Source organism: Hyla sarda, unplaced genomic scaffold (assembly GCF_029499605.1).
Source record: "Hyla sarda isolate aHylSar1 unplaced genomic scaffold, aHylSar1.hap1 scaffold_1281, whole genome shotgun sequence".
Taxonomy (NCBI): domain Eukaryota; kingdom Metazoa; phylum Chordata; class Amphibia; order Anura; family Hylidae; genus Hyla; species Hyla sarda.
The window spans coordinates 77,501-103,994 of record NW_026607904.1 but is presented as its reverse complement, the minus strand read 5'-3'; the positions used below and the strand labels follow the sequence as shown (position 1 = coordinate 103,994).

Genomic DNA, 26,494 nt, shown 5'->3' with positions numbered 1-26,494 from the left:
TGGTGGAGTATATGACAGGTGTCCTGTATTGTAGTAGGTGAGGTGTTATATTGAGGGGGTGTAGTATATGACAGGTGTCCTGTATTGTAGTAGGTGAGGTGTTATATTGAGGGGGTGTAGTATATGACGGGTGTCCTGTATTGTAGTAGGTGAGGTGTTATATTGAGGGGGTGTAGTATATGACGGGTGTCCTGTATTGTAGTAGGTGACGTGTTATATTGAGGGGGTGTAGTATATGGGGTGTCCTGTATTGTAGTAGGTGACGTGTTATATTGAGGGGGTGGAGTATATGACAGGTGTCCTGTATTGTAGTAGGTGAGGTGTTATATTGAGGTGGTGTAGTATATGACAGGTGTCCTGTATTGTAGTAGGTGGAGGTGTTATATTGAGGTGGTGTAGTATATGACGGGTGTCCTGTATTTGTAGTAGGTGAGGTGTTATATTGAGGTGGTGGAGTATATGACAGGTGTCCTGTATTGTAGTAGGTGAGGTGTTATATTGAGGTGGTGTAGTATATGACAGGTGTCCTGTATTGTAGTAGGTGAGGTGTTATATTGAGGGGGTGTAGTATATGACAGGTGTCCTGTATTGTAGTAGGTGAGGTGTTATATTGAGGTGGTGGAGTATATGACAGGTGTCCTGTATTGTAGTAGGTAAGGTGTTATATTGAGGTGGTGTAGTATATGGACAGGTGTCCTGTATTGTAGTAGGTGAGGTGTTATATTGAGGGGGTGTAGTATATGACAGGTGTCCTGTATTGTAGTAGGTGAGGTGTTATATTGAGGTGGTGGAGTATATGACAGGTGTCCTGTATTGTAGTAGGTGAGGTGTTATATTGAGGGGGTGGAGTATATGACAGGTGTCCTGTATTGTAGTAGGTGAGGTGTTATATTGAGGGGTGTAGTATATGACAGGTGTCCTGTATTGTAGTAGGTGAGGTGTTATATTGAGGGGGTGTAGTATATGACAGGTGTCCTGTATTGTGTGAGGTGTTATATTGAGGGGGTGTAGTATATGACAGGTGTCCTGTATTGTAGTAGGTGAGGTGTTATATTGAGGGGGTGTAGTATGACAGGTGTCCTGTATTGTAGTAGGTGAGGTGTTATATTGAGGGGGTGTAGTATATGACAGGTGTCCTGTATTGTAGTAGGTGAGGTGTTATATTGAGGTGGTGTAGTATATGACAGGTGTCCTGTATTGTAGTATGTGAGGTGTTATATTGAGGGGGTGGAGTATATTGACAGGTGTCCTGTATTGTAGGTGAGGTGTTATATTGAGGTGGTGTAGTATATGACAGGTGTCCTGTATTGTAGTAGGTGAGGTGTTATATTGAGGTGGTGTAGTATATGACAGGTGTCCTGTATTGTAGGTGAGGTGTCATATTGAGGGGTGTAGTATATGACAGGTGTCCTGTATTGTAGTAGGTGAGGTGTTATATTGAGGGGGTGTAGTATATGACAGGTGTCCTGTATTGTAGTAGGTGAGGTGTTATATTGAGGTGGTGTAGTATATGACGGGTGTCCTGTATTGTGTGAGGTGTTATATTGAGGGGGGTGTAGTATATGACAGGTGTCCTGTATTGTAGTAGGTGAGGTGTTATATTGAGGGGGTGTAGTATATGACAGGTGTCCTGTATTGTAGGTGAGGTGTTATATTGAGGTGGTGTAGTATATGACAGGTGTCCTGTATTGTAGTAGGTGAGGTGTTATATTGAGGGGGTGTAGTATGACAGGTGTCCTGTATTGTAGTAGGTGAGGTGTTATATTGAGGGGGTGTAGTATATGACAGGTGTCCTGTATTGTAGTAGGTGAGGTGTTATATTGAGGGGGTGTAGTATATGACAGGTGTCCTGTATTGTAGGTGAGGTGTTATATTGAGGGGGTGTAGTATATGACAGGTGTCCTGTATTGTAGTAGGTGAGGTGTTATATTGAGGGGGTGTAGTATATGACAGGTGTCCTGTATTGTAGTAGGTGAGGTGTTATATTGAGGTGGTGTAGTATATGACAGGTGTCCTGTATTGTAGTAGGTGAGGCGTTATATTGAGGGGGTGTAGTATATGACAGGTGTCCTGTATTGTAGTAGGTGAGGTGTTATATTGAGGGGGTGTAGTATATGACAGGTGTCCTGTATTGTAGTAGGTGAGGTGTTATATTGAGGGGGTGTAGTATATGACAGGTGTCCTGTATTGTAGTAGGTGAGGTGTTATATTGAGGGGGTGTAGTATATGACAGGTGTCCTGTATTGTAGTATGTGAGGTGTTATATTGAGGTGGTGTAGTATATGACAGGTGTCCTGTATTGTAGTAGGTGAGGCGTTATATTGAGGGGGTGTAGTATATGACAGGTGTCCTGTATTGTAGTATGTGAGGTGTTATATTGAGGGGGTGGAGTATATGACAGGTGTCCTGTATTGTAGTAGGTGAGGTGTTATATTGAGGTGGTGTAGTATATGACAGGTGTCCTGTATTGTAGTAGGTGAGGTGTTATATTGAGGGGGTGTAGTATATGACAGGTGTCCTGTATTGTAGTAGGTGAGGTGTTATATTGAGGGGGTGTAGTATATGACAGGTGTCCTGTATTGTAGGTGAGGTGTTATATTGAGGGGGTGTAGTATATGACAGGTGTCCTGTATTGTACTAGGTGAGGTGTTATATTGAGGGGGTGTAGTATATGACAGGTGTCCTGTATTGTAGGTGAGGTGTTATATTGAGGGGGTGTAGTATATGACAGGTGTCCTGTATTGTAGGTGAGGTGTTATATTGAGGGGGTGTAGTATATGACAGGTGTCCTGTATTGTAGTAGGTGAGGTGTTATATTGAGGGGGTGTAGTATATGACAGGTGTCCTGTATTGTAGTAGGTGAGGTGTTATATTGAGGGGGTGTAGTATATGACAGGTGTCCTGTATTGTAGTAGGTGAGGTGTTATATTGAGGGGGTGTAGTATATGACAGGTGTCCTGTATTGTAGTAGGTGAAGTGTTATATTGAGGTGGTGTAGTATATGACAGGTGTCCTGTATTGTAGTAGGTGAGGTGTTATATTGAGGTGGTGTAGTATATGACAGGTGTCCCTGTATTGTAGTAGGTGAGGTGTTATATTGAGGTGGTGTAGTATATGACGGGTGTCCTGTATTGTAGTAGGTGAGGTGTTATATTGAGGTGGAGTATATGACAGGTGTCCTGTATTGTAGTAGGTGAGGTGTTATATTGAGGGGGTGTAGTATATGACAGGTGTCCTGTATTGTAGGTGAGGTGTTATATTGAGGGGGTGTAGTATATGACAGGTGTCCTGTATTGTAGTAGGTGAGGTGTTATATTGAGGGGGTGTAGTATATGACAGGTGTCCTGTATTGTAGTAGGTGAGGTGTTATATTGAGGGGGTGTAGTATATGACAGGTGTCCTGTATTGTAGTAGGTGAGGTGTTATATTGAGGGGGTGTAGTATATGACAGGTGTCCTGTATTGTAGTAGGTGAGGTGTTATATTGAGGGGGTGTAGTATATGACAGGTGTCCTGTATTGTAGGTGAGGTGTTATATTGAGGGGGTGTAGTATATGACAGGTGTCCTGTATTGTAGTAGGTGAGGTGTTATATTGAGGGGGTGTAGTATATTGACAGGTGTCCTGTATTGTAGGTGAGGTGTTATATTGAGGGGGTGTAGTATATGACAGGTGTCCTGTATTGTAGTAGGTGAGGTGTTATATTGAGGGGGTGTAGTATATGACAGGTGTCCTGTATTGTAGTAGGTGAGGTGTTATATTGAGGGGGTGTAGTATATGACAGGTGTCCTGTATTGTAGTAGGTGAGGTGTTATATTGAGGGGGTGTAGTATATGACAGGTGTCCTGTATTGTAGTAGGTGAGGTGTTATATTGAGGGGGTGTAGTATATGACAGGTGTCCTGTATTGTAGTAGGTGAGGTGTTATATTGAGGGGGTGTAGTATATGACAGGTGTCCTGTATTGTAGTAGGTGAGGTGTTATATTGAGGTGGTGTAGTATATGACAGGTGTCCTGTATTGTAGTAGGTGAGGTGTTATATTGAGGGGGTGTAGTATATGACAGGTGTCCTGTATTGTAGTAGGTGAGGTGTTATATTGAGGGGGTGTAGTATATGACAGGTGTCCTGTATTGTAGTAGGTGAGGTGTTATATTGAGGTGGTGTAGTATATGACAGGTGTCCTGTATTGTAGGTGAGGTGTTATATTGAGGGGGTGTAGTATATGACAGGTGTCCTGTATTGTAGTAGGTGAGGTGTTATATTGAGGTGGTGTAGTATATGACAGGTGTCCTGTATTGTAGTAGGTGAGGTGTTATATTGAGGGGGTGTAGTATATGACAGGTGTCCTGTATTGTAGTAGGTGAGGTGTTATATTGAGGGGGTGTAGTATATGACAGGTGTCCTGTATTGTAGTAGGTGAGGTGTTATATTGAGGGGGTGTAGTATATGACAGGTGTCCTGTATTGTAGTAGGTGAGGTGTTATATTGAGGTGGTGTAGTATATGACAGGTGTCCTGTATTGTAGTAGGTGAGGTGTTATATTGAGGTGTTTGTTTCGAGGTGTCGTGTTTTACAGACTATTGTTATGCCCCCCCCCTCACCTTCTCGTGCTCGCCCTTGTGTTGCCCCCCCTCACCTTCTCGTGCTCGCCCTTGTGTTGCCCCCCCCTCACCTTCTCGCCCTTGTGTTGTGCCCCCCCTCACCTTCTCGTGCTCGCCCTTGTGTTGCCCCCCCTCACCTTCTCGTGCTCGCCCTTGTGTTGCCCCCCCTCACCTTCTCGTGCTCGCCCTTGTGTTGTGCCCCCCCTCACCTTCTCGTGCTCGCCCTTGTGTTGCCCCCCCCTCACCTTCTCGTGCTCGCCCTTGTGTTGCCCCCCCCTCACCTTCTCGCGCTCGCCCTTGTGTTGTGCCCCCCCCTCACCTTCTCGTGCTCGCCCTTGTGCCCCCCCCCTCACCTTCTCGTGCTCGCCCTTGTGTTGCCCCCCCTCACCTTCTCGCGCTCGCCCTTGTGTTGTGCCCCCCCCCTCACCTTCTCGTGCTCGCCCTTGTGTTGTGCCCCCCCTCACCTTCTCGTGCTCGCCCTTGTGTTGTGCCCCCCCCTCACCTTCTCGTGCTCGCCCTTGTGCCCCCCCCCTCACCTTCTCGTGCTCGCCCTTGTGTTGCCCCCCCTCACCTTCTCGTGCTCGCCCTTGTGTTTCCCCCCCCTCACCTTCTCGTGCTCGCCCTTGTGTTGCCCCCCCCTCACCTTCTCGTGCTCGCCCTTGTGTTGCCCCCCCTCACCTTCTCGTGCTCGCCCTTGTGTTGCCCCCCCCTCACCTTCTTTCCCTTGTGTTGCCCCCCCCTCACCTTCTCGTGCTCGCCCTTGTGTTGCCCCCCCTCACCTTCTCGTGCTCGCCCTTGTATTGCCCCCCCTCACCTTCTCGTGCTCGCCCTTGTGTTGCCCCCCCCCTCACCTTCTCGTGCTCGCCCTTGTGTTGCCCCCCCTCACCTTCTCGCGCTCGCCCTTGTGTTGCCCCCCCCTCACCTTCTCGTGCTCGCCCTTGTGTTGCCCTCACCTTCTCGCGCTCGCCCTTGTGTTGCCCCCCCTCACCTTCTCGCGCTCGCCCTTGTGTTGCCCCCCTCACCTTCTCGCGCTCGCCCTTGTGTTGCCCCCCTCACCTTCTCGCGCTCTCCCTTGTGTTGCCCCCCCCCCTCACCTTCTCGTGCTCGCCCTTGTGTTGCCCCCCCTCACCTTCTCGTGCTCGCCCTTGTGTTGCCCCCCCCTCACCTTCTCGTGCTCGCCCTTGTGTTGCCCCCCTCACCTTCTCGTGCTCGCCCTTGTGTTGCCCCCCTCACCTTCTCGTGCTCGCCCTTGTGTTGCCCCCCCTCACCTTCTCGCGCTCGCCCTTGTGTTGCCCCCCCTCACCTTCTCGCGCTCGCCCTTGTGTTGCCCCCCCCTCACCTTCTCGTGCTCGCCCTTGTGCCCCTCCTCACCTTCTAGCGCTCGCCCTTGTGTTGCCCCCCCTCACCTTCTCGTGCTCGCCCTTGTGTTGCCCCCCTCACCTTCTCGTGCTCGCCCTTGTGTTGCCCCCCCTCACCTTCTCGTGCTCGCCCTTGTGTTGCCCCCCCTCACCTTCTCGTGCTCGCCCTTGTGTTGTGTCCTCCCCCTCACCTTCTCGTGCTCGCCCTTGTGTTGTGCCCCCCCCTCACCTTCTCGTGCTCGCCCTTGTGTTGCCCCCCCCTCACCTTCTCGTGCTCGCCCTTGTGTTGCCCCCCCTCACCTTCTCGCGCTCGCCCTTGTGTTGTGCCCCCCCCCTCACCTTCTCGTGCTCGCCCTTGTGTTGTGCCCCCCCTCACCTTCTCGTGCTCGCCCTTGTGTTGCCCCCCCTCACCTTCTCGTGCTCGCCCTTGTGTTGCCCCCCCTCACCTTCTCGTGCTCGCCCTTGTGTTGCCCCCCCCTCACCTTCTCGTGCTCGCCCTTGTGTTGCCCCCCTCACCTTCTCGTGCTCGCCCTTGTGTTGCCCCCCCTCACCTTCTCGTGCTCGCCCTTGTGTTGCCCCCCCCTCACCTTCTCGTGCTCGCCCTTGTGTTGTGCCCCCCCCTCACCTTCTCGTGCTCGCCCTTGTGTTGTGCCCCCCCTCACCTTCTCGTGCTCGCCCTTGTGTTGCCCCCCCCCTCACCTTCTCGTGCTCGCCCTTGTGCCCCTCCTCACCTTCTAGCACTCGCCCTTGTGTTGCCCCCCTCACCTTCTCGTGCTCGCCCTTGTTGCCCCCCTCACCTTCTCGTGCTCGCCCTTGTGTTGCCCCCCCTCACCTTCTCGTGCTCGCCCTTGTGTTGCCCCCCCTCACCTTCTCGTGCTCGCCCTTGTGTTGTGTCCTCCTCCTCAACTTCTCGTGCTCGCCCTTGTGTTGTGCCCTCCTGCTCACCTTCTCGTGCTCGCCCTTGTGTTGTGCCCTCCTCCTCACCTTCTCGTGCTCGCCCTTGTGTTGTCCCCCCCCTCACCTTCTCGTGCTCGCCCTTGTGTTGCCCCCCCTCACCTTCTCGTGCTCGCCCTTGTGTTGTGCCCCCCTCACCTTCTCGTGCTCGCCCTTGTGTTGTGCCCCCCTCACCTTCTCGTGCTCGCCCTTGTGTTGCCCCCCTCTCACCTTCTCGCGCTCGCCCTTGTGTTGCCCCCCCTCACCTTCTCGCGCTCGCCCTTGTGTTGCCCCCCCTCACCTTCTCGTGCTCGCCCTTGTGTTGCCCCCCCTCACCTTCTCGCGCTCGCCCTTGTGTTGCCCCACCTCACCTTCTCCTGCTCGCCCTTGTGTTGCCCCCCCCCCTCACCTTCTCCTGCTCGCCCATGTGTTGCCCCCCCCCCCCCTCACCTTCTCGTGCTCGCCCTTGTGTTGCCCTCACCTTCTCGTGCTCGCCCTTGTGGTGCCCCCCCCCCCCCTCACCTTCTCGTGCTCTCCCTTATGTTGCCCCTTCTCGTGCTCGCCCTTGTGTTGCCCTCACCTTCTCGTGCTCGCCCTTGTGGTGCCCCCCCCCTCACCTTCTCGTGCTCTCCCTTATGTTGCCCCTTCTCGTGCTCTCCCTTGTGTTGTGCCCTCCTCCTCACCTTCTCGTGCTCGCCCTTGTGTTGTCCCCCCCCCTCACCTTCTCTTGCTCGCCCTTGTGTTGCCCCCCTCACCTTCTCGTGCTCGCACTTCTGCCCCCCCTCACCTTCTCGTGCTCTCCCTTGTGTTGTGCCCCCCCTCACCTTCTCGTGCTCGCCCTTGTGTTGTGCCCCCCTCACCTTCTCGTGCTCGCCCTTGTGTTTTGCCCCCCCTCACCTTCTCGTGCTCGCCCTTGTGTTGTCCCCCCTCACCTTCTCGTGCTCGCCCTTGTGTTGCCCCCCTCTCACCTTCTCGCGCTCGCCCTTGTGTTGCCCCCCCTCACCTTCTCGCGCTCGCCCTTGTGTTGCCCCCCCTCACCTTCTCGCGCTCGCCCTTGTGTTGCCCCACCTCACCTTCTCGTGCTCGCCCTTGTGTTGCCCCCCCTCACCTTCTCGCGCTCGCCCTTGTGTTGCCCCCCCCTCACCTTCTCGTGCTCGCCCTTGTGTTGTCCCCCCCTCACCTTCTCGTGCTCTCCCTTGTGTTGCCCCCCCTCACCTTCTCGTGCTCGCCCTTGTGTTGCCCCCCCTCACCTTCTCGTGCTCGCCCTTGTGTTGCCCCCCCCTCACCTTCTCGCGCTCGCCCTTGTGTTGCCCCCCCCTCACCTTCTCGTGCTCGCCCTTGTGTTGCCCCCCCTTACCTTCTCGTGCTCGCCCTTGTGTTGCCCCACCTCACCTTCTCGCGCTCGCCCTTGTGTTGCCCCTCCCCCTCACCTTCTCCTGCTCGCCCATGTGTTGCCCCCCCCCCCTCACCTTCTCGTGCTCGCCCTTGTGTTGCCCCCCCTCACCTTCTCGTGCTCGCCCTTGTGGTGCCCCCCCCTCACCTTCTCTTGCTCTCCCTTATGTTGCCCCTTCTCGTGCTCTCCCTTATGTTGCCCCTTCTCGTGCTCGCCCTTGTGTTGCCCTCACCTTCTCGTGCTCTCCCTTGTGGTGCCCCCCCCTCACCTTCTCGTGCTCTCCCTTGTGTTGTCCCCCCCCCCTCACCTTCTCGTGCTCGCCCTTGTTTTGTGCCCCCCCTCACCTTCTCGTGCCCCCCTCACCTTCTCGTGCTCGCCCTTGTGTTGTCCCCTCCTCACCTTCTCGTGCTCGCCCTTGTGTTGTCCCCTCCTCACCTTCTCGTGCTCGCCCTTGTGGTGCCCCCCCCCTCACCTTCTCGTGCTCGCCCTTGTGGTGCCCCCCCCTCACCTTCTCGTGCTCGCCCTTGTGGTGCCCCCCCCCCTCACCTTCTCGTGCTCGCCCTTGTGGTGCCCCCCCCTCACCTTCTCGTGCTCGCCCTTGTGTTGTGCCCCCCCTCACCTTCTCGTGCTCGCCCTTGTGTTGTGCCCCCCCTCACCTTCTCGTGCTCGCCCTTGTGTTGTGCCCCCCCTCACCTTCTCGTGCTCGCCCTTGTGGTGCCCCCCCCTCACCTTCTCGTGCTCTCCCTTGTGTTGTGCCCTCCTCCTCACCTTCTCGTGCTCTCCCTTGTGTTGTCTCCCCCCTCACCTTCTCGTGCTCGCCCTTGTGTTGTCCCCCCCTCACCTTCTCGTGCTCGCCCTTGTGTTGCCCCCCCTCACCTTCTCGTGCTCGCCCTTGTGTTGCCCCCCCTCACCTTCTCGTGCTCGCCCTTGTGTTGCCCCCCCTCACCTTCTCGTGCTCGCCCTTGTGTTGCCCCCCTCACCTTCTCGTGCTCTCCCTTGTGATGCCCCCCCTCACCTTCTCGTGCTCGCCCTTGTGTTGCCCCCCCCCCTCACCTTCTCGTGCTCTCCCTTATGTTGCCCCTTCTCGTGCTCTCCCTTGTGTTGCCCTCACCTTCTCGCGCTCGCCCTTGTGTTGCCCCCCTCTCACCTTCTCGCGCTCGCCCTTGTGTTGCCCCCCCTCACCTTCTCGCGCTCGCCCTTGTGTTGCCCCCCCCTCACCTTCTCGCGCTCGCCCTTGTGTTGCCCCACCTCACCTTCTCGTGCTCTCCCTTGTGTTGCCCCCCCCTCACCTTCTCGTGCTCGCCCTTGTGTTGCCCCCCCTCACCTTCTCGTGCTCGCCCTTGTGTTGCCCCACCTCACCTTCTCGTGCTCGCCCTTGTGTTGCCCCTCCCCCTCACCTTCTCCTGCTCGCCCATGTGTTGCCCCCCCCCTCACCTTCTCGTGCTCGCCCTTGTGTTGCCCCCCCCCTCACCTTCTCGTGCTCGCCCTTGTGGTGCCCCCCCCCTCACCTTCTCGTGCTCTCCCTTATGTTGCCCCTTCTCGTGCTCGCCCTTATGTTGCCCCTTCTCGTGCTCGCCCTTGTGTTGCCCTCACCTTCTCGTGCTCTCCCTTGTGGTGCCCCCCCCCTCACCTTCTCGTGCTCTCCCTTGTGTTGTCCCCCCCCCCCCCCCTCACCTTCTCGTGCTCGCCCTTGTGTTGTCTCCCCCCTCACCTTCTCGTGCTTGCCCTTGTGTTGCCCCCCCTCACCTTCTCGTGCTCGCCCTTGTGTTGCCCCCCCTCACCTTCTCGTGCTCGCCCTTGTGTTGCCCCCCCTCACCTTCTCGTGCTCTCCCTTGTGATGCCCCCCCCCCTCACCTTCTCGTGCTCGCCCTTGTGTTAACCCCCCCCCCCTCACCTTCTCGTGCTCTCCCTTATGTTGCCCCTTCTCGTGCTCTCCCTTGTGTTGCCCTCACCTTCTCGTGCTCGCCCTTGTGGTGCCCCCCCCCTCACCTTCTCGTGCTCTCCCTTGTGGTGCCCCCCCCCCTCACCTTCTCGTGCTCTCCCTTGTGGTGCCCCCCCCCCTCACCTTCTCGTGCTCTCCCTTGTGGTGCCCCCCCCCCTCACCTTCTCGTGCTCTCCCTTGTGGTGCCCCCCCCCTCACCTTCTTGTGCTCGCCCTTGTGTTGTCCCCCCCCCTCACCTTCTCGTGCTCGCCCTTGTGTTGTCCCCCCCCCCTCACCTTCTCGTGCTCGCCCTTGTTTTGTGCCCCCCCCTCACCTTCTCGTGCCCCCCTCACCTTCTCGTGCTCGCCCTTGTGGTGCCCCCACTCACCTTCTCGTGCTCGCCCTTGTGGTGCCCCCCCTCAGCTTCTCGTACTCGCCCTTGTGGTGCCCCCCCCCCCTCAGCTTCTCGTGCTCGCCCTTGTGGTGCCCCCCCCCTCACCTTCTCGTGCTCGCCCTTGTGGTGCCCCCCCCCCTCACCTTCTCGTGCTCGCCCTTGTGGTGCCCCCCCCCCCCTCACCTTCTCGTGCTCGCCCTTGTGTTGTGCCCCCCCCCCACCTTCTCGTGCTCGCCCTTGTGGTGTCCCCCCCCCCCCCCCACATTCTCGTGCTCGCCCTTGTGGTGCCCCCCCCTCACCTTCTCGTGCTCTCCCTTGTGTTGTGCCCCCCCTCACCTTCTCGTGCTCGCCCTTGTGTTGCGCCCCCCTCACCTTCTCGTGCTCGCCCTTGTGTTGCGCCCCCCTCACCTTCTCGTGCTCGCCCTTGTGTTGTGCCCCCCCTCACCTTCTCGTGCTCTCCCTTGTGTTGTGCCCCCCCTCACCTTCTCGTGCTCTCCCTTGTGTTGTGCCCCCCCTCACCTTCTCGTGCTCGCCCTTGTGTTGCGCCCCCCTCACCTTCTCGTGCTCGCCCTTGTGGTGCCCTCCCCTCACCTTCTCGTGCTCGCCCTTGTGGTGCCCTCCCCTCACCTTCTCGTGCTCGCCCTTGTGGTGCCCCCCCCTTCACCTTCTCGTGCTCGCCCTTGTGTTGCCCCCCCTCACCTTCTCGCGCTCGCCCTTGTGTTGCCCCCCCTCATCTTCTCTTGCTCGCCCTTGTGGTCCCCCCCCTCCTCCTCACCTTCTCGTGCTCGCCCTTGTGTTGCCCCCCCTCACCTTCTCGTGCTCGCCCTTTTGGTGCCCCCCCTCACCTTCTCGTGCTCTCCCTTGTGGTGCCCCCCCCCTCACCTTCTCGTGCTCGCCCTTGTGGTGCCCCCCCCTCACCTTCTCGTGCTCGCCCTTGTGTTGTGCCCCCCCTCACCTTCTCGTGCTCGCCCTTGTGTTGTGCCCCCCCCCTCACCTTCTCGTGCTCGCCCTTGTGGTGTCCCCCCCCCTCACCTTCCCGTGCTCGCCCTTGTGGTGCCCCCCTCCTCACCTTCTCGTGCTCGCCCTTGTTATGCCCCCCCTCCTCACCTTCTCGTGCTCTCCCTTGTGTTGTGCCCCCCCTCACCTTCTCGTGCTCGCCCTTGTGTTGTGCCCCCCCTCACCTTCTCGTGCTCGCCCTTGTGGTGCCCCCCCTTCACCTTCTCGTGCTCGCCCTTGTGGTGCCCCCCCCTTCACCTTCTCGCCCTTGTGTTGCCCCCCCTCACCTTCTCGCGCTCGCCCTTGTGTTGCCCCCCCTCATCTTCTCTTGCTCGCCCTTGTGGTTCCCCCCCCTCCTCCTCACCTTCTCGTGCTCGCCCTTGTGTTGCCCCCCCTCACCTTCTCGTGCTCGCCCTTGTGTTGTGCCCTCCTCCTCACCTTCTCGTGCTCTCCCTTGTGTTGTGCCCCCCCTCACCTTCTCGTGCTCGCCCTTGTGTTGTGCCCTCCTCCTCACCTTCTCGAGCTCTCCCTTGTGTTGTGCCCCCCCTCACCTTCTCGTGCTCGCCCTTGTTATGCCCCTCCTCACCTTCTCGTGCTCGCCCTTGTTATGCCCCTCCTCACCTTCACGTGCTCGCCCTTGTGTTGTCCCCTCCTCACCTTCTCGTGCTCGCCCTTGTTATGCCCCCCCTCCTCACCTTCTCGTGCTCTCCCTTGTGTTGTGCCCTCCTCCTCACCTTCTCGTGCTCTCCCTTGTGTTGTGCCCTCCTCCTCACCTTCTCGTGCTCTCCCTTGTGTTGTGCCCTCCTCCTCACCTTCTCGTGCTCTCCCTTGTGTTGTGCCCTCCTCCTCACCTTCTCGTGCTCGCCCTTGTGTTGCCCCCCCTTACCTTCTCGTGCTCGCCCTTGTGGTGCCCCCCTTACCTTCTCGTGCTCGCCCTTGTGCCCCCCCTCACCTTCTCGTGCTCTCCCTTGTGTTGCCCCCCTCACCTTCTCGTGCTCGCCCTTGTGTTGCCCCCCCTCACCTTCTCGTGCTCGCCCTTGTGGTGCCCCCCCCCCTCATCTTCTCGTGCTCGCCCTTGTGTTGCCCCCCCCTCACCTTCTCGTGCTCGCCCTTGTGGTGCCCCCCCCTTACCTTCTCGTGCTCGCCCTTGTGTTGCCCCCCCCCTTACCTTCTCGTGCTCGCCCTTGTGTTGCCCCCCCCCCCTTACCTTCTCGTGCTCGCCCTTGTGTTGCCCCCCCTCCCCACCCCCCTCACCTTCTTGCGCTCGGCTTTGTGTTGTCTTGTGTGCCCAATAATCAGATTATCAGATTTACGTTCCCCGTATAGGAGTTTCTTTGTTTTCTCTCGTTTCACGTTCCGGCGATGGTTTTTATGATTGATTGGAGTTTCACTTTTCTGTGTGTTGCATTGCCTGCTGGGAGTAGTTGTGGGGGTTACAGAATGAGGGGTGTCCTGCTCCGTCCGGCTTCTGCTGACCCTGCAGATCTGTCCTCACAGCCTTAATCCTCAGGGATTGTCCGGATTTAGTCAGACTCTCACCTGTCACGTCTGTACGCTGGATCTCCGAGGAGAAGAGTCTGCAGGAGATTCCTCCATAACATCCTGTAACTGTCACCCCTCTGTAAGAAGCGTTGGGAGGACCCCTGTTCTGTAAGAAGCATTGGGAGGACCCCCTCCTGTAAGAAGCGTTGGGAGGACCCCCTCCTGTAAGAAGCGTTGGGAGGACCCCCTCCTGTAAGAAGCATTGGGAGGACCCCTGTTCTGTAAGAAGCATTGGGAGGACCCCTGTTCTGTAAGAAGCATTGGGAGGACCCCCTCCTGTAAGAAGCATTGGGAGGACCCCCTCCTGTAAGAAGCGTTGGGAGGACCCCCTCCTGTAAGAAGCGTTGGGAGGACCCCCTCCTGTAAGAAGCATTGGGAGGACCCCTGTTCTGTAAGAAGCATTGGGAGGACCCCCTCCTGTAAGAAGCATTGGGAGGACCCCTGTTCTGTAAGAAGCGTTGGGAGGACCCCCCCCTTCTGTAAGAAGCGTTGGGAGGACCCCCCCCTTCTGTAAGAAGCATTGGGAGGACCCCCCCCCCTTCTGTAAGAAGCGTTGGGAGGACCCCTCCTTGGTGCTCACTGGACCCTTTGCTGCCTGTAGACAACCTGCAATGACCCTGTGAGGATTATGGACGTCATGTGACTAGGGCCTTGCTGCTGCACTCTTGGGGCTCAGTGAGGGGCTCATTTGATCTCTCTACTGGTTCCATCGTCTCCCCAATTTTCCTTGTGGGGGTCTCACCAGACTTCATCCACAAGATACAGATCTTTGTCCAGAATGGTGGCAAATCAGTCAGCCGTGTGCTTGTTCTCCGGGGTGTGCGCCACCTTGTTTGCCCTGGCCCTGGTGTACTACCTGTACTGGTGAGTGCGTGTAGTGACTGTAGTGTCGTGTAAATCCCTCGTCACCCTCAGCCTGTCCTCAATGACCCACACGGTCACCCTTACCTCTGTCCCTACAGCAATGGTCAGAACCAGTTGGCCCCGGTGCTTCATGTTACCCATGCCTCCTCTTCTCTATCAGGTTGCCCCCAACATTGGTATATTGGAGCCTGTTACCCCTGGGTGGTCTTGCTGGGAGACCTACACTCCAGGCTCTAGGATCAGAGGGGCTATTGTGGAGGTTCATGTTTTCGAATATGATGAATCTTTTCTAGGATTAATGTTATGACAAAACAGACCACGAGAAGATAGACCCCCTTGGTTGTTTCACCCCTGGCTCCATAGACCCCTCCTGCTCCCCATTGCCTGAGATTAGGGAGGGATTTGAAAGGGTCCCTGTTCCTTATCCCCCTCCCCTATAATATTTATTTTTGGGGGGTATTTCTTCTTGCCCTTCTCTTTGACTCCTGTAACAATGGAGCTTTACTTTTTGTTTCCAAAAGGGGTTGTTTCCTTTTAACAATGTGTCCCCCATAGCACAACAAGCCCCGGGAGGGGGTGGGTGGGGGTGATTTAAAGTATTTGTCTCGAGAGGCCGGGCCCGGGCACCAGGAAGGAGGCCCCACTGGAGGACAGGATTGCAATTTCAGCGGCATCGGGAAGAAGTCAAGGTTTATTGTGTTAAGTTGACTTAATGGGGAGAATTTCAATAAAAGTGTTAAATGAGACCCCCCCCCCCCCCACTTAATTTCCCCTACAGACCCACATGCTTGTTGCTATGTGCCACCAATTCTACTGGCATCGCTAATTGTACCACAAAATCTGCCCCAATGAACTATTTGTGTGGCAAAATTGGGGGGGAAATGCAATTTAGCCAATTTTGGGGCTTTAGTTTCTCGGCGGTGCACTTTACCGTAAAACTGAGCCATTCTGTTCATTCTGTAGGTCCATACAAATACCTTTAAGAGGTTAATAATCTATGGGATTGTGGATGCCTGGCTGCTGATGGCTCCTCCCCCTGCGATCGCTACATAGACAATAAACACTCCAGGGCGTACATTAGAGCGTCCACCTTTTTGTTGCTTTTCAGGAGATTGCAGTTTTGGGTGAATCGGTGTTACTTCTGCCGTTATTGGGTTACTATGTGACTTTACTTTATTGGGTTACTATGTGACTTTACTTTATTGGGTTACTATGTGACGTTACTTTATTGGGTTACTATGTGACTTTACTTTATTGGGTTACTATGTGACGTTACTTTATTGGGTTACTATGTGACGTTACTTTATTGGGTTACTATGTGACGTTACTTTATTGGGTTACTATGTGACTTTACTTTATTGGGTTACTTTGTGACTTTACTTTATTAGGTTACTATGTGACTTTACTTTGTTGGGTTACTATGTGACTTTACTTTATTGGGTTACTATGTGACTTTATTGGGTTACTATGTGACTTTGTTGGGTTACTATGTTACTTTGTTGGGTTACTATGTGACTTTACTTTATTGGGTTACTATGTGACTTTACTTTATTGGGTTACTATGTGACTTTACTTTGTTGGGTTACTATGTGACTTTACTTTATTGGGTTACTATGTGACTTTATTGGGTTACTATGTGACTTTGTTGGGTTACTATGTGACTTTACTTTATTGGGTTACTATGTGACTTTACTTTATTGGGTTACTATGTGACTTTACTTTATTGGGTTACTATGTGACTTTATTGGGTTACTATGTGACTTTACTTTATTGGGTTACTATGTGACTTTACTTTATTGGGTTACTATGTGACTTTACTTTGTTGGGTTACTATGTGACTTTATTGGGTTACTATGTGACTTTGTTGGGTTACTATGTTACTTTGTTGGGTTACTATGTGACTTTACTTTATTGGGTTACTATGTGACTTTACTTTATTGGGTTACTATGTGACTTTACTTTGTTGGGTTACTATGTGACTTTACTTTATTGGGTTACTATGTGACTTTATTGGGTTACTATGTGACTTTATTGGGTTACTATGTGACTTTGTTGGGTTACTATGTGACTTTACTTTATTGGGTTACTATGTGACTTTACTTTATTGGGTTACTATGTGACTTTACTTTATTGGGTTACTATGTGACTTTATTGGGTTACTATGTGACTTTACTTTATTGGGTTACTATGTGACTTTACTTTATTGGGTTACTATGTGACTTTACTTTGTTGGGTTACTATGTGACTTTATTGGGTTACTATGTGACTTTGGGTTACTATGTTACTTTGTTGGGTTACTATGTGACTTTACTTTATTGGGTTACTATGTGACTTTACTTTATTGGGTTACTATGTGACTTTACTTTGTTGGGTTACTATGTGACTTTACTTTGTTGGGTTACTATGTGACTTTATTGGGTTACTATGTGACTTTATTGGGTTACTATGTGACTTTATTGGGTTACTATGTGACTTAATTGGGTTACTATGTTACTTTACTTTATTGGGTTACTATGTGACTTTACTTTGTTGGGTTACTATGTGACTTTACTTTGTTGGGTTACTATGTGACTTTACTTTATTGGGTTACTATGTGACTTTACTTTATTGGGTTACTATGTGACTTTACTTTGTTGGGTTACTATGTGACTTTATTGGGTTACTATGTGACTTTACTTTGTTGGGTTACTATGTGACTACTTTGTTGGGTTACTATGTGACTTTATTGGGTTACTATGTGACTTTACTTTATTGGGTTACTATGTGACTTTACTTTATTGGGTTACTATGTGACTTTACTTTATTGGGTTACTATGTGACTTTACTTTGTTGGGTTACTATGTGACTTTACTTTGTTGGGTTACTATGTGACTTTATTGGGTTACTATGTGACTTTATTGGGTTACTATGTGACTTTACTTTATTGGGTTACTATGTGACGTTACTTTGTTGGGTTACTATGTGACTTTATTGGGTTACTATGTTACTTTGTTGGGTTACTATGTGACTTTACTTTATTGGGTTACTATGTGACGTTACTTTATTGGGTTACTATGTGACTTTACTTTGTTGGGTTACTATGTGACTTTACTTTGTTGGGTTACTATGTGACTTTACTTTATTGGGTTACTATGTGACTTTATTGGGTTACTATGTGACTTTACTTTATTGGGTTACTATGTGACGTTACTTTATTGGGTTACTATGTGACGTTACTTTGTTGGGTTACTATGTGACTTTACTTTATTGGGTTACTATGTGACGTTACTTTATTGGGTTACTATGTGACGTTACTTTGTTGGGTTACTATGTGACTTTGTTGGGTTACTATGTGACTTTGTTGGGTTACTATGTGACTTTATTGGGTTACTATGTGACTTTACTTTATTACTATGTTACTGGGTTACTTTACTTTGTTACTATGTTAATTTACTTAGTAACAAAGTAAAGTAACATAGTAACAAAGTAAAGTAACATAGTAACAAAGTAAAGTAACATAGTAACAATGTTACTTTTGTTACTATGTTACTTTTGTTACTATGTTACTTTTGTTACTATGTTACTTTTGTTACTATGTTACTTTTGTTACTATGTTACTTTTGTTACTATGTTACTTTTGTTACTATGTTACGTTACTTTACTTTGTTACTATGTTACTTTACTTACTGTGTTGGTTTCTTAATACTCGGTTCATAGTTAATACTGATCCTGGGATTGCCCGGTCATGTGATATTTCTTGTGCTCTTCATATGTGATTTATTCTAAAAGGACTTATTGGAAAATGTTCAATAAATATCAACCAATCCTAGGTGATGTCTGGTTACACTTACTCTGCCCCCCCCCCCCCCACCTTATTTAGCTATACTAAGCCTAGGTGATGTCAGGTTACCCTTACTCTCTGCCCCCCCCCCCACCTTATTTAGCTATACTGAGCCTTGGTGATGTCCGGTTATCCTTACTCCGCCCCCCCCCCCCCTTATTTAGCTATACTAAGCCTAGGTGATGTCCGGTTACCCTTACTCCGCCCCCCCCCCCCCCTTATTTAGCTATACTAAGCCTAGGTGATGTCCGGTTATCCTTACTCTCTGCCCCCCCCCCCCCCCTATTTAGCTATACTGAGCCTTGGTGATGTCTGGTTACCCTTACTCCCCCATACCCACCCCCCCCCCCCACCTTATTTAGCTATACTAAACCTAGGTGATGTCTGGTTACCCTTACACTCTGCCCCCCCCCCCCCTTATTTAGCTATACTAAGCCTAGGTGATGTCTGGTTACCCTTAAAGGCCCCCCCCCCCTTATTTAGCTATACTGAGCCTAGGTGATGTCTGGTTACCCTTAAAGGCCCCCCCCCCCTTATTTAGCTATACTGAGCCTTGGTGATGTCCGGTTATCCTTACTCCTCCCCCCCTTATTTAGCTATACTGAGCCTAGGTGATGTCCGGTTACCCTTACTCCGCCCCCCCCCCCCCCCCTTATTTAGCTATACTGAGCCTTGGTGATGTCCGGTTACCCTTACTCTCTGCCCCCCCCCCCTTATTTAGCTATACTAAGCCTAGGTGATGTCCGGTTATCCTTACTCCGCCCGCAACCCCCCCTTATTTAGCTATACTGAGCCTAGGTGATGTCCGGTTATCCTTACTCCGCCCCCCCCCCTCCCTTATTTAGCTATACTGAGCCTAGGTGATGTCCGGTTATCCTTACTCCGCCCGCCCCCTTATTTAGCTATACTGAGCCTAGGTGATGTCCGGTTACCCTTACTCCGCCCCCCCTTATTTAGCTATACTGAGCCTTGGTGATGTCCGGTTACCCTTACTCCGCCCCCCCCCCTTATTTAGCTATACTGAGCCTAGGTGATGTCCGGTTACCCCTACTCTCTGCCCCCCCCCTTATTTAGCTATACTAAGCCTAGGTGATGTCCGGTTACCCTTACTCCGCCCCCCCCCCCCTTATTTAGCTATACTAAGCCTAGGTGATGTCCGGTTACCCTTACTCTCTGCCCCCCCCCCCTTATTTAGCTATACTAAGCCTAGGTGATGTCCGGTTACCCTTACTCCGCCCCCCCCCCCCCTTATTTAGCTATACTGAGCCTTGGTGGTGTCCGGTGGTTATCCTTACTCCGCCCCCCCCCCTTATTTAGCTATACTGAGCCTTGGTGATGTCCGGTTACCCCTACTCTCTGCCCCCCCCCCCTTATTTAGCTATACTAAGCCTAGGTGATGTCCGGTTATCCTTACTCCCCCCCCCCCCCCCCCTTATTTAGCTATACTAAGCCTAGGTGATGTCCGGTTATCCTTACTCCCCCCCCCCCCCCCCCTTATTTAGCTATACTAAGCCTAGGTGATGTCCGGTTATCCTTACTCCGCCCGCAACCCCCCCCTTATTTAGCTATACTGAGCCTTGGTGATGTCCGGTTATCCTTACTCCGCCCCCCCCCCCCCCCTTATTTAGCTATACTGAGCCTTGGTGATGTCCGGTTATCCTTACTCCGCCCCCCCCCCCCCCTTATTTAGCTATACTAAGCCTAGGTGATGTCCGGTTATCCTTACTCCGCCCGCCCCCCCCTTATTTAGCTATACTGAGCATTGTTTATCTCCGGTTACCCTTACTCCGCCCGCCCCCCCTTATTTAGCTATACTGAGCATTGTTTATCTCCGGTTACCCTTACTCTCTGCTCTCTAACCTCCTTGCCCCTTCACTCACTCAGCGATACTCGTTCTCTTTTGTCTCCTCAGGACGGTGGCTTTGAGTGAGGGTCCGTGTAAGCGGCACTGAATGCAGGCTCCAGGATGGGGGTTTGGGGGTTCCTGAAGACTCAGTTTGTGGTGCACTTGTTAATAGGATTCGTCTTTGTAATAAGCGGCCTCATCATCAACTTCCTGCAGCTCTGCACCCTCCCGCTATGGAGCTACAACAAGCAGCTGTACCGCAGGATCAACTGCCGCCTGTCCTACTCGCTGTGGAGCCGTAAGTGTCCTTCACCGGGGGGCGCGGGGACTTGGTTAAGTGGGCACTTGGTTAGTCTTGTGTGGTGACTTTGTGCCGTATCTCTCAGAGCTGGTGATGCTGCTGGAGTGGTGGTCCGGCACACAATGCACCCTCTTCACCGACCAGAAGACCGTGGATCACTTTGGGAAGGAGCACGTCATCATCATCCTCAATCACAACTTTGAGATAGACTTCCTGTGCGGCTGGACCATGTGTGAACGTTTTGGAGTCTTAGGGGTGAGTAGTTATGGTCACGCCACGAGGACCCTGAGCTCATCGTAGTCATGTGACCTCTGAGGGGCTGAGATGGTGCACTATAACATCCAGCACTTAGTGGGCCCCTGTAGTGTCTGATCTCATCGTAGTCATTTGACCTCTGAGGGGTGGAGATGGTGCACTATAACATCCAGCACTTAGTGGGCCCCTGTAGTGTCTGATCTCATCGTAGTCATGTGACCTCTGAGGGGCTGAGATGGTGCACTATAACACCCAGCACTTAGTGGGCCCCTGTACTGTCTGATCTCTGAGGGGCTGAGATGGTGCACTATAACACCCAGCACTTAGTGGGCCCCTGTAGTATCTGATCTCATCGTAGTCATGTGACCTCTGAGGGGTGGAGATGGTGCACTATAACACCCAGCACTTAGTGGGCCCCTGTACTGTCTGATCTCATCGTAGTCATGTGACCTCTGAGGGGCTGAGATGGTGCACTATAACACCCAGCACTTAGTGGGTGCCAGTAGTGTACAGTGCCTTGTGAAAGTATTCGGCCCCCTTGACCTTTTCGACCTTTTGCCACATTTCAGGCTTCAAACATAAAGATATAAAACTGTAATTTTTTATGAAGAATCAACAAGTGGGACACAATCGTGAAGTGGAACAAAATTTATTGGATATTTCAAACTTTTTTTAACAAATAACTGAAAAATTGGGTGTGGAGCTCAGTGAGGTTGGGTGGAGAGCGTTTGTGAACAGCTGGAGCTCAGTGAGGTTGGGTGGAGAGCGTTTGTGAACAGCTGGAGCTCAGTGAGGTTGGGTGGAGAGCGTTTGTGAACAGCTGGAGCTCAGTGAGGTTGGGTGGAGAGCGTTTGTGAACAGCTGGAGCTCAGTGAGGTTGGGTGGAGAGCGTTTGTGAACAGCTGGAGCTCGGTGAGGTTGCGTGGAGAGCGTTTGTGAACAGCTGGAGCTCGGTGAGGTTGGATGGAGAACGTTTGTGAACAGCTGGAGCTCGGTGAGGTTGGATGGAGAACGTTTGTGAACAGCTGGAGCTCGGTGAGGTTGGATGGAGAACGTTTGTGAACAGCTGGAGCTCGGTGAGGTTGGGTGGAGAGCGTTTGTGAACAGCTGGAGCTCAGTGAGGTTGGGTGGAGAGCGTTTGTGAACAGCTGGAGCTTGGTGAGGTTGGATGGAGAGCGTTTGTGAACAGCTGGAGCTCGGTGAGGTTGGATGGAGAACGTTTGTGAACAGCTGGAGCTCGGTGAGGTTGGATGGAGAACGTTTGTGAACAGCTGGAGCTCGGTGAGGTTGGGTGGAGAGCGTTTGTGAACAGCTGGAGCTCAGTGAGGTTGGGTGGAGAGCGTTTGTGAACAGCTGGAGCTTGGTGAGGTTGGATGGAGAGCGTTTGTGAACAGCTGGAGCTCAGTGCGGTTGGGTGGAGCGCGTTTGTGAACAGCTGGAGCTCAGTGAGGTTGGGTGGAGCGCGTTTGTGAACAGCTGGAGCTCAGTGAGGTTGGGTGGAGAGTGTTTGTGATCAGCTGGAGCTCAGTGAGGTTGGGTGGAGAGTGTTTGTGAACAGCTGGAGCTCGGTGAGGTTGGATGGAGAGCGTTTGTGAACAGCTGGAGCTCAGTGAGGTTGGGTGGAGAGCATTTGTGAACAGCTGGAGCTCGGTGAGGTTGGATGGAGAGCGTTTGTGAACAGCGGGAGCTCGGTGAGGTTGGATGGAGAACGTTTGTGAACAGCTGGAGCTCGGTGAGGTTGGATGGAGAACGTTTGTGAACAGCTGGAGCTCGGTGAGGTTGGATGGAGAGCGTTTGAACAGCTGGAGCTCGGTGAGGTTGGGTGGAGAGTGTTTGTGATCAGCTGGAGCTCGGTGAGGTTGGATGGAGAGCGTTTGTGAACAGCTGGAGCTCAGTGAGGTTGGATGGAGAGCGTTTGTGAACAGCTGGAGCTCGGTGAGGTTGGATGGAGAGCGTTTGTGAACAGCTGGAGCTCGGTGAGGTTGGATGGAGAGCGTTTGTGAACAGCTGGAGCTCGGTGAGGTTGGGTGGAGAGTGTTTGTGATCAGCTGGAGCTCGGTGAGGTTGGATGGAGAACGTTTGTGAACAGCTGGAGCTCAGTGAGGTTGGATGGAGAGCGTTTGTGAACAGCTGGAGCTCGGTGAGGTTGGATGGAGAACGTTTGTGAACAGCTGGAGCTCGGTGAGGTTGGGTGGAGAGTGTTTGTGATCAGCTGGAGCTCGGTGAGGTTGGATGGAGAGTGTTTGTGATCAGCTGGAGCTCGGTGAGGTTGGGTGGAGAGTGTTTGTGATCAGCTGGAGCTCAGTGAGGTTGGATGGAGAACGTTTGTGAACGGCTGGAGCTCGGTGAGGTTGGATGGAGAACGTTTGTGAACAGCTGGAGCTCAGTGAGGTTGGATGGAGAACGTTTGTGAACAGCAGTTTTCAGTTCTTTCCACAGATTCGCCATTGGATTCAGGTCTGGACTGTGACTTGGCCATTCTAACACCTGATATGTTTATTTGGGAACCATTCCATTGTAGCTTTTGCTATATGTTTTGGATCATTGTCTTGTTGGAAGACAAATCTCCGTCCCAGTCTCAGGTCTTTTGCAGACTCCATCAGGTTTTCTTCCAGAATGGTCCTGTATTTGGCTCCATCCATCTTCCCATCAATTTTAACAATGCGGATGTGTAACAATTAGAATAATACAGGAATTTAGGTCACTACTGTGGTAGATGTATACAGTGACATTGGCTAATCCCTCAACACTGATGTTAAAATTGAGACATTCGCCAGTGTATCCTTATATGAAGGACACATCAGAGCCCGCACACCAACGCCAGTATATCCTTATATGAAGGACACACCAGAGCCCGCACACCAACGCCAGTATATCCTTATATGAAGAACACACCAGAGCCCGCACACCAACGCCAGTATATCCTTATATGAAGAACACACCAGAGCCCGCACACCAACGCCAGTATATCCTTATATGAAGGACACACCAGAGCCCGCACACCAACGCCAGTATATCCTTATATGAAGGACACACCAGAGCCCGCACACCAACGCCAGTATATCCTTATATGAAGGACACACCAGAGCCCGCACACCAACGCCAGTATATCCTTATATGAAGGACACACCAGAGCCCGCACACCAACGCCAGTATATCCTTATATGAAGGACACACCAGAGCCCGCACACCAACGCCAGTATATCCTTATATGAAGGACACACCAGAGCCCGCACACCAACACCAGTATATCCTTATATGAAGGACACACCAGAGCCCGCACACCAACGCCAGTATATCCTTATATGAAGGACACACCAGAGCCCGCACACCAACGCCAGTATATCCTTATATGAAGAACACACCAGAGCCCGCACACCAACGCCAGTATATCCTTATATGAAGGACACACCAGAGCCCGCACCCCAACGCCAGTATATCCTTATATGAAGGACACACCAGAGCCCGCACACCAACGCCAGTATATCCTTATATGAAGGACACACCAGAGCCCGCACCCCAACGCCAGTATATCCTTATATGAAGGACACACCAGAGCCCGCACACCAACGCCAGTATATCCTTATATGAAGGACACACCAGAGCCCGCACACCAACGCCAGTATATCCTTATATGAAGGACACACCAGAGCCCGCACACCAACGCCAGTATATCCTTATATGAAGGACACACCAGAGCCCGCACACCAACCCCAGTATATCCTTATATGAAGGACACACCAGAGCCCGCACACCAACGCCAGTATATCCTTATATGAAATACACACCAGAGCCCGCACACCAACGCCAGTATATCCTTATATGAAGGACACACCAGAGCCCGCACACCAACGCCAGTGTATCCTTATATGAAGGACACACCAGAGCCCGCACACCAACGCCAGTATATCCTTATATGAAGGACACACCAGAGCCCGCACCCCAACGCCAGTATATCCTTATATGAAGGACACACCAGAGCCCGCACACCAACGCCAGTATATCCTTATATGAAGGACACACCAGAGCCCGCACACCAACGCCAGTATATCCTTATATGAAGGACACACCAGAGCCCGCACACCAACGCCAGTATATCCTTATATGAAGGACACACCAGAGCCCGCACACCAACCCCAGTATATCCTTATATGAAGGACACACCAGAGCCCGCACACCAACGCCAGTATATCCTTATATGAAATACACACCAGAGCCCGCACACCAACGCCAGTATATCCTTATATGAAGGACACACCAGAGCCCGCACACCAACGCCAGTGTATCCTTATATGAAGGGCACACCAGAGCCCGCACCCCAACGCCAGTATATCCTTATATGAAGGACACACCAGAGCCCGCACACCAACGCCAGTATATCCTTATATGAAGGACACACCAGAGCCCGCACACCAACGCCAGTATATCCTTATATGAAGGACACACCAGAGCCCGCACACCAACGCCAGTATATCCTTATATGAAGGACACACCAGAGCCCGCACACCAACGCCAGTATATCCTTATATGAAGGACACACCAGAGCCCGCACACCAACGCCAGTATATCCTTATATGAAGGACACACCAGAGCCCGCACACCAACCCCAGTATATCCTTATATGAAGGACACACCAGAGCCCGCACACCAACGCCAGTATATCCTTATATGAAGGACACACCAGAGCCCGCACACCAACGCCAGTATATCCTTATATGAAGGACACACCAGAGCCCGCACACCAACGCCAGTATATCCTTATATGAAGGACACACCAGAGCCCGCACACCAACGCCAGTATATCCTTATATGAAGGACACACCAGAGCCCGCACACCAACGCCAGTATATCCTTATATGAAGGACACACCAGAGCCCGCACACCAACGCCAGTATATCCTTATATGAAGGACACACCAGAGCCCGCACACCAACGCCAAGGTTTCTCAGATGGCACAGGACCTAACGCTAACCTACCTGTGCGTGATAAGCAAAACAGGGGCCAGTGGGCAATTACAGAAGCATTAGGCCGACTCACAGCCTCCTCCCAGTAACCTCCAGTGTGGACTGAGCACATACAATGGGAGGAGGGAGAGAGGCTACAAGCCCCACCTGAGTTGGCTGATATAGGTGCCGGCCTCACAGGTGCAACCCTAATGCTGCCCTAATAGTGATCAAGGAACATAACATATGGAGTTTATACACCTCCAAGTATACATTTTTAAACAACAACAAAAGCCGTGATCTCAAATGGCTGGAGATTCTCAACCCCAAATGCAGTTGTGCATATATACTGGGGGAGCAGATCCTGCCCTTGTAGTCCGTTACTAGGGGCGATCCCCAGCATAAGAATGCATACAATGGAGGATGCCTGCAGGGACTACAAGTGCCACAATAGAATCCTACACCAGATAGACGGTGCGGATGTGTAACAATTAGAATAATACAGGGATTTAGGTCACTACTGTGGTGGATGTATACAGTGACATTGGCTAATCCCTCAACACTGATGGTAAAATGGTCATTGTATACATCTACCACAGTAGTGACCTAAAGTTCTGTATTGCATTGTTTGATTTTGGTGTCATGTGACCAGAGCCCCTTCTTCCACATGTTTGGTGTCTCCCACGTGGCTTGTGGCAAACTTTAAACAACACTTGTTATGGATATCTTTAAGAAATGGCTTTCTTCTTGCCAGTCTTCCATAAAGGGCAGATTTGTGCAGTATAAGACTGATTGTTGTCCTATGGACAGAGTCTCCCACCTCAGCTGTAGATCAGTTCATCCAGAGTGATCAGGGGCCTCTTGGCTGCATCTCTGATCAGTCTTCTCCTTGTATGAGCTGAAAGTTTAGAGGGACGGCCAGATCTTCATAGATTTGCAGTGGTCTGATACTCCTTCCATTTCAATATTATCGCTTGCACAGTGCTCCCTGGGATGTTTAAAGCTTGGGAAATCTTTCTGTATCCAAATCCGGCTTTAAACTTCTCCACAACAGTATTTTGGACCTGCCTGGTGTGTTCCTTGTTCTTCATGATGCTCTCTGCGCTTTAAACAGATCTCTGAGACTATCAGTGCAGGTGCATTTATACGGAGACTTGAATACACACAGGTGGATTCTATTTATCATCATTAGTCATTTAGGCCAACATTGGATCATTCAGAGATCCTCACTGAACTTCTGGAGAGAGTTTGCTGCACTGAAAGTAAAGGGGCTGAATAATTTTGCACGCTCAATTTTTCAGTTTTTTATTTGTTAACAAAGTTTGAATT

The 26,494-nt window shown here is 52.1% G+C and overlaps 1 protein-coding gene across 1 annotated transcript in view; it reads left to right on the top strand.

Moving 5' to 3' along the window:
- Positions 1–19,711: 19,711 nt before the first annotated feature.
- The window catches only part of AGPAT3 (1-acylglycerol-3-phosphate O-acyltransferase 3), an 18,383-nt gene continuing 11,600 nt past the window's right edge, over positions 19,712–26,494 (top strand). The window contains exons 1-2 of the mRNA XM_056551938.1: positions 19,712–19,964; positions 20,053–20,222. Coding sequence (XP_056407913.1) covers positions 19,787–19,964; positions 20,053–20,222 — 348 coding nt within the window. The 5' untranslated portion in view covers positions 19,712–19,786. The remainder of the gene's footprint in view (positions 19,965–20,052; positions 20,223–26,494) is intronic.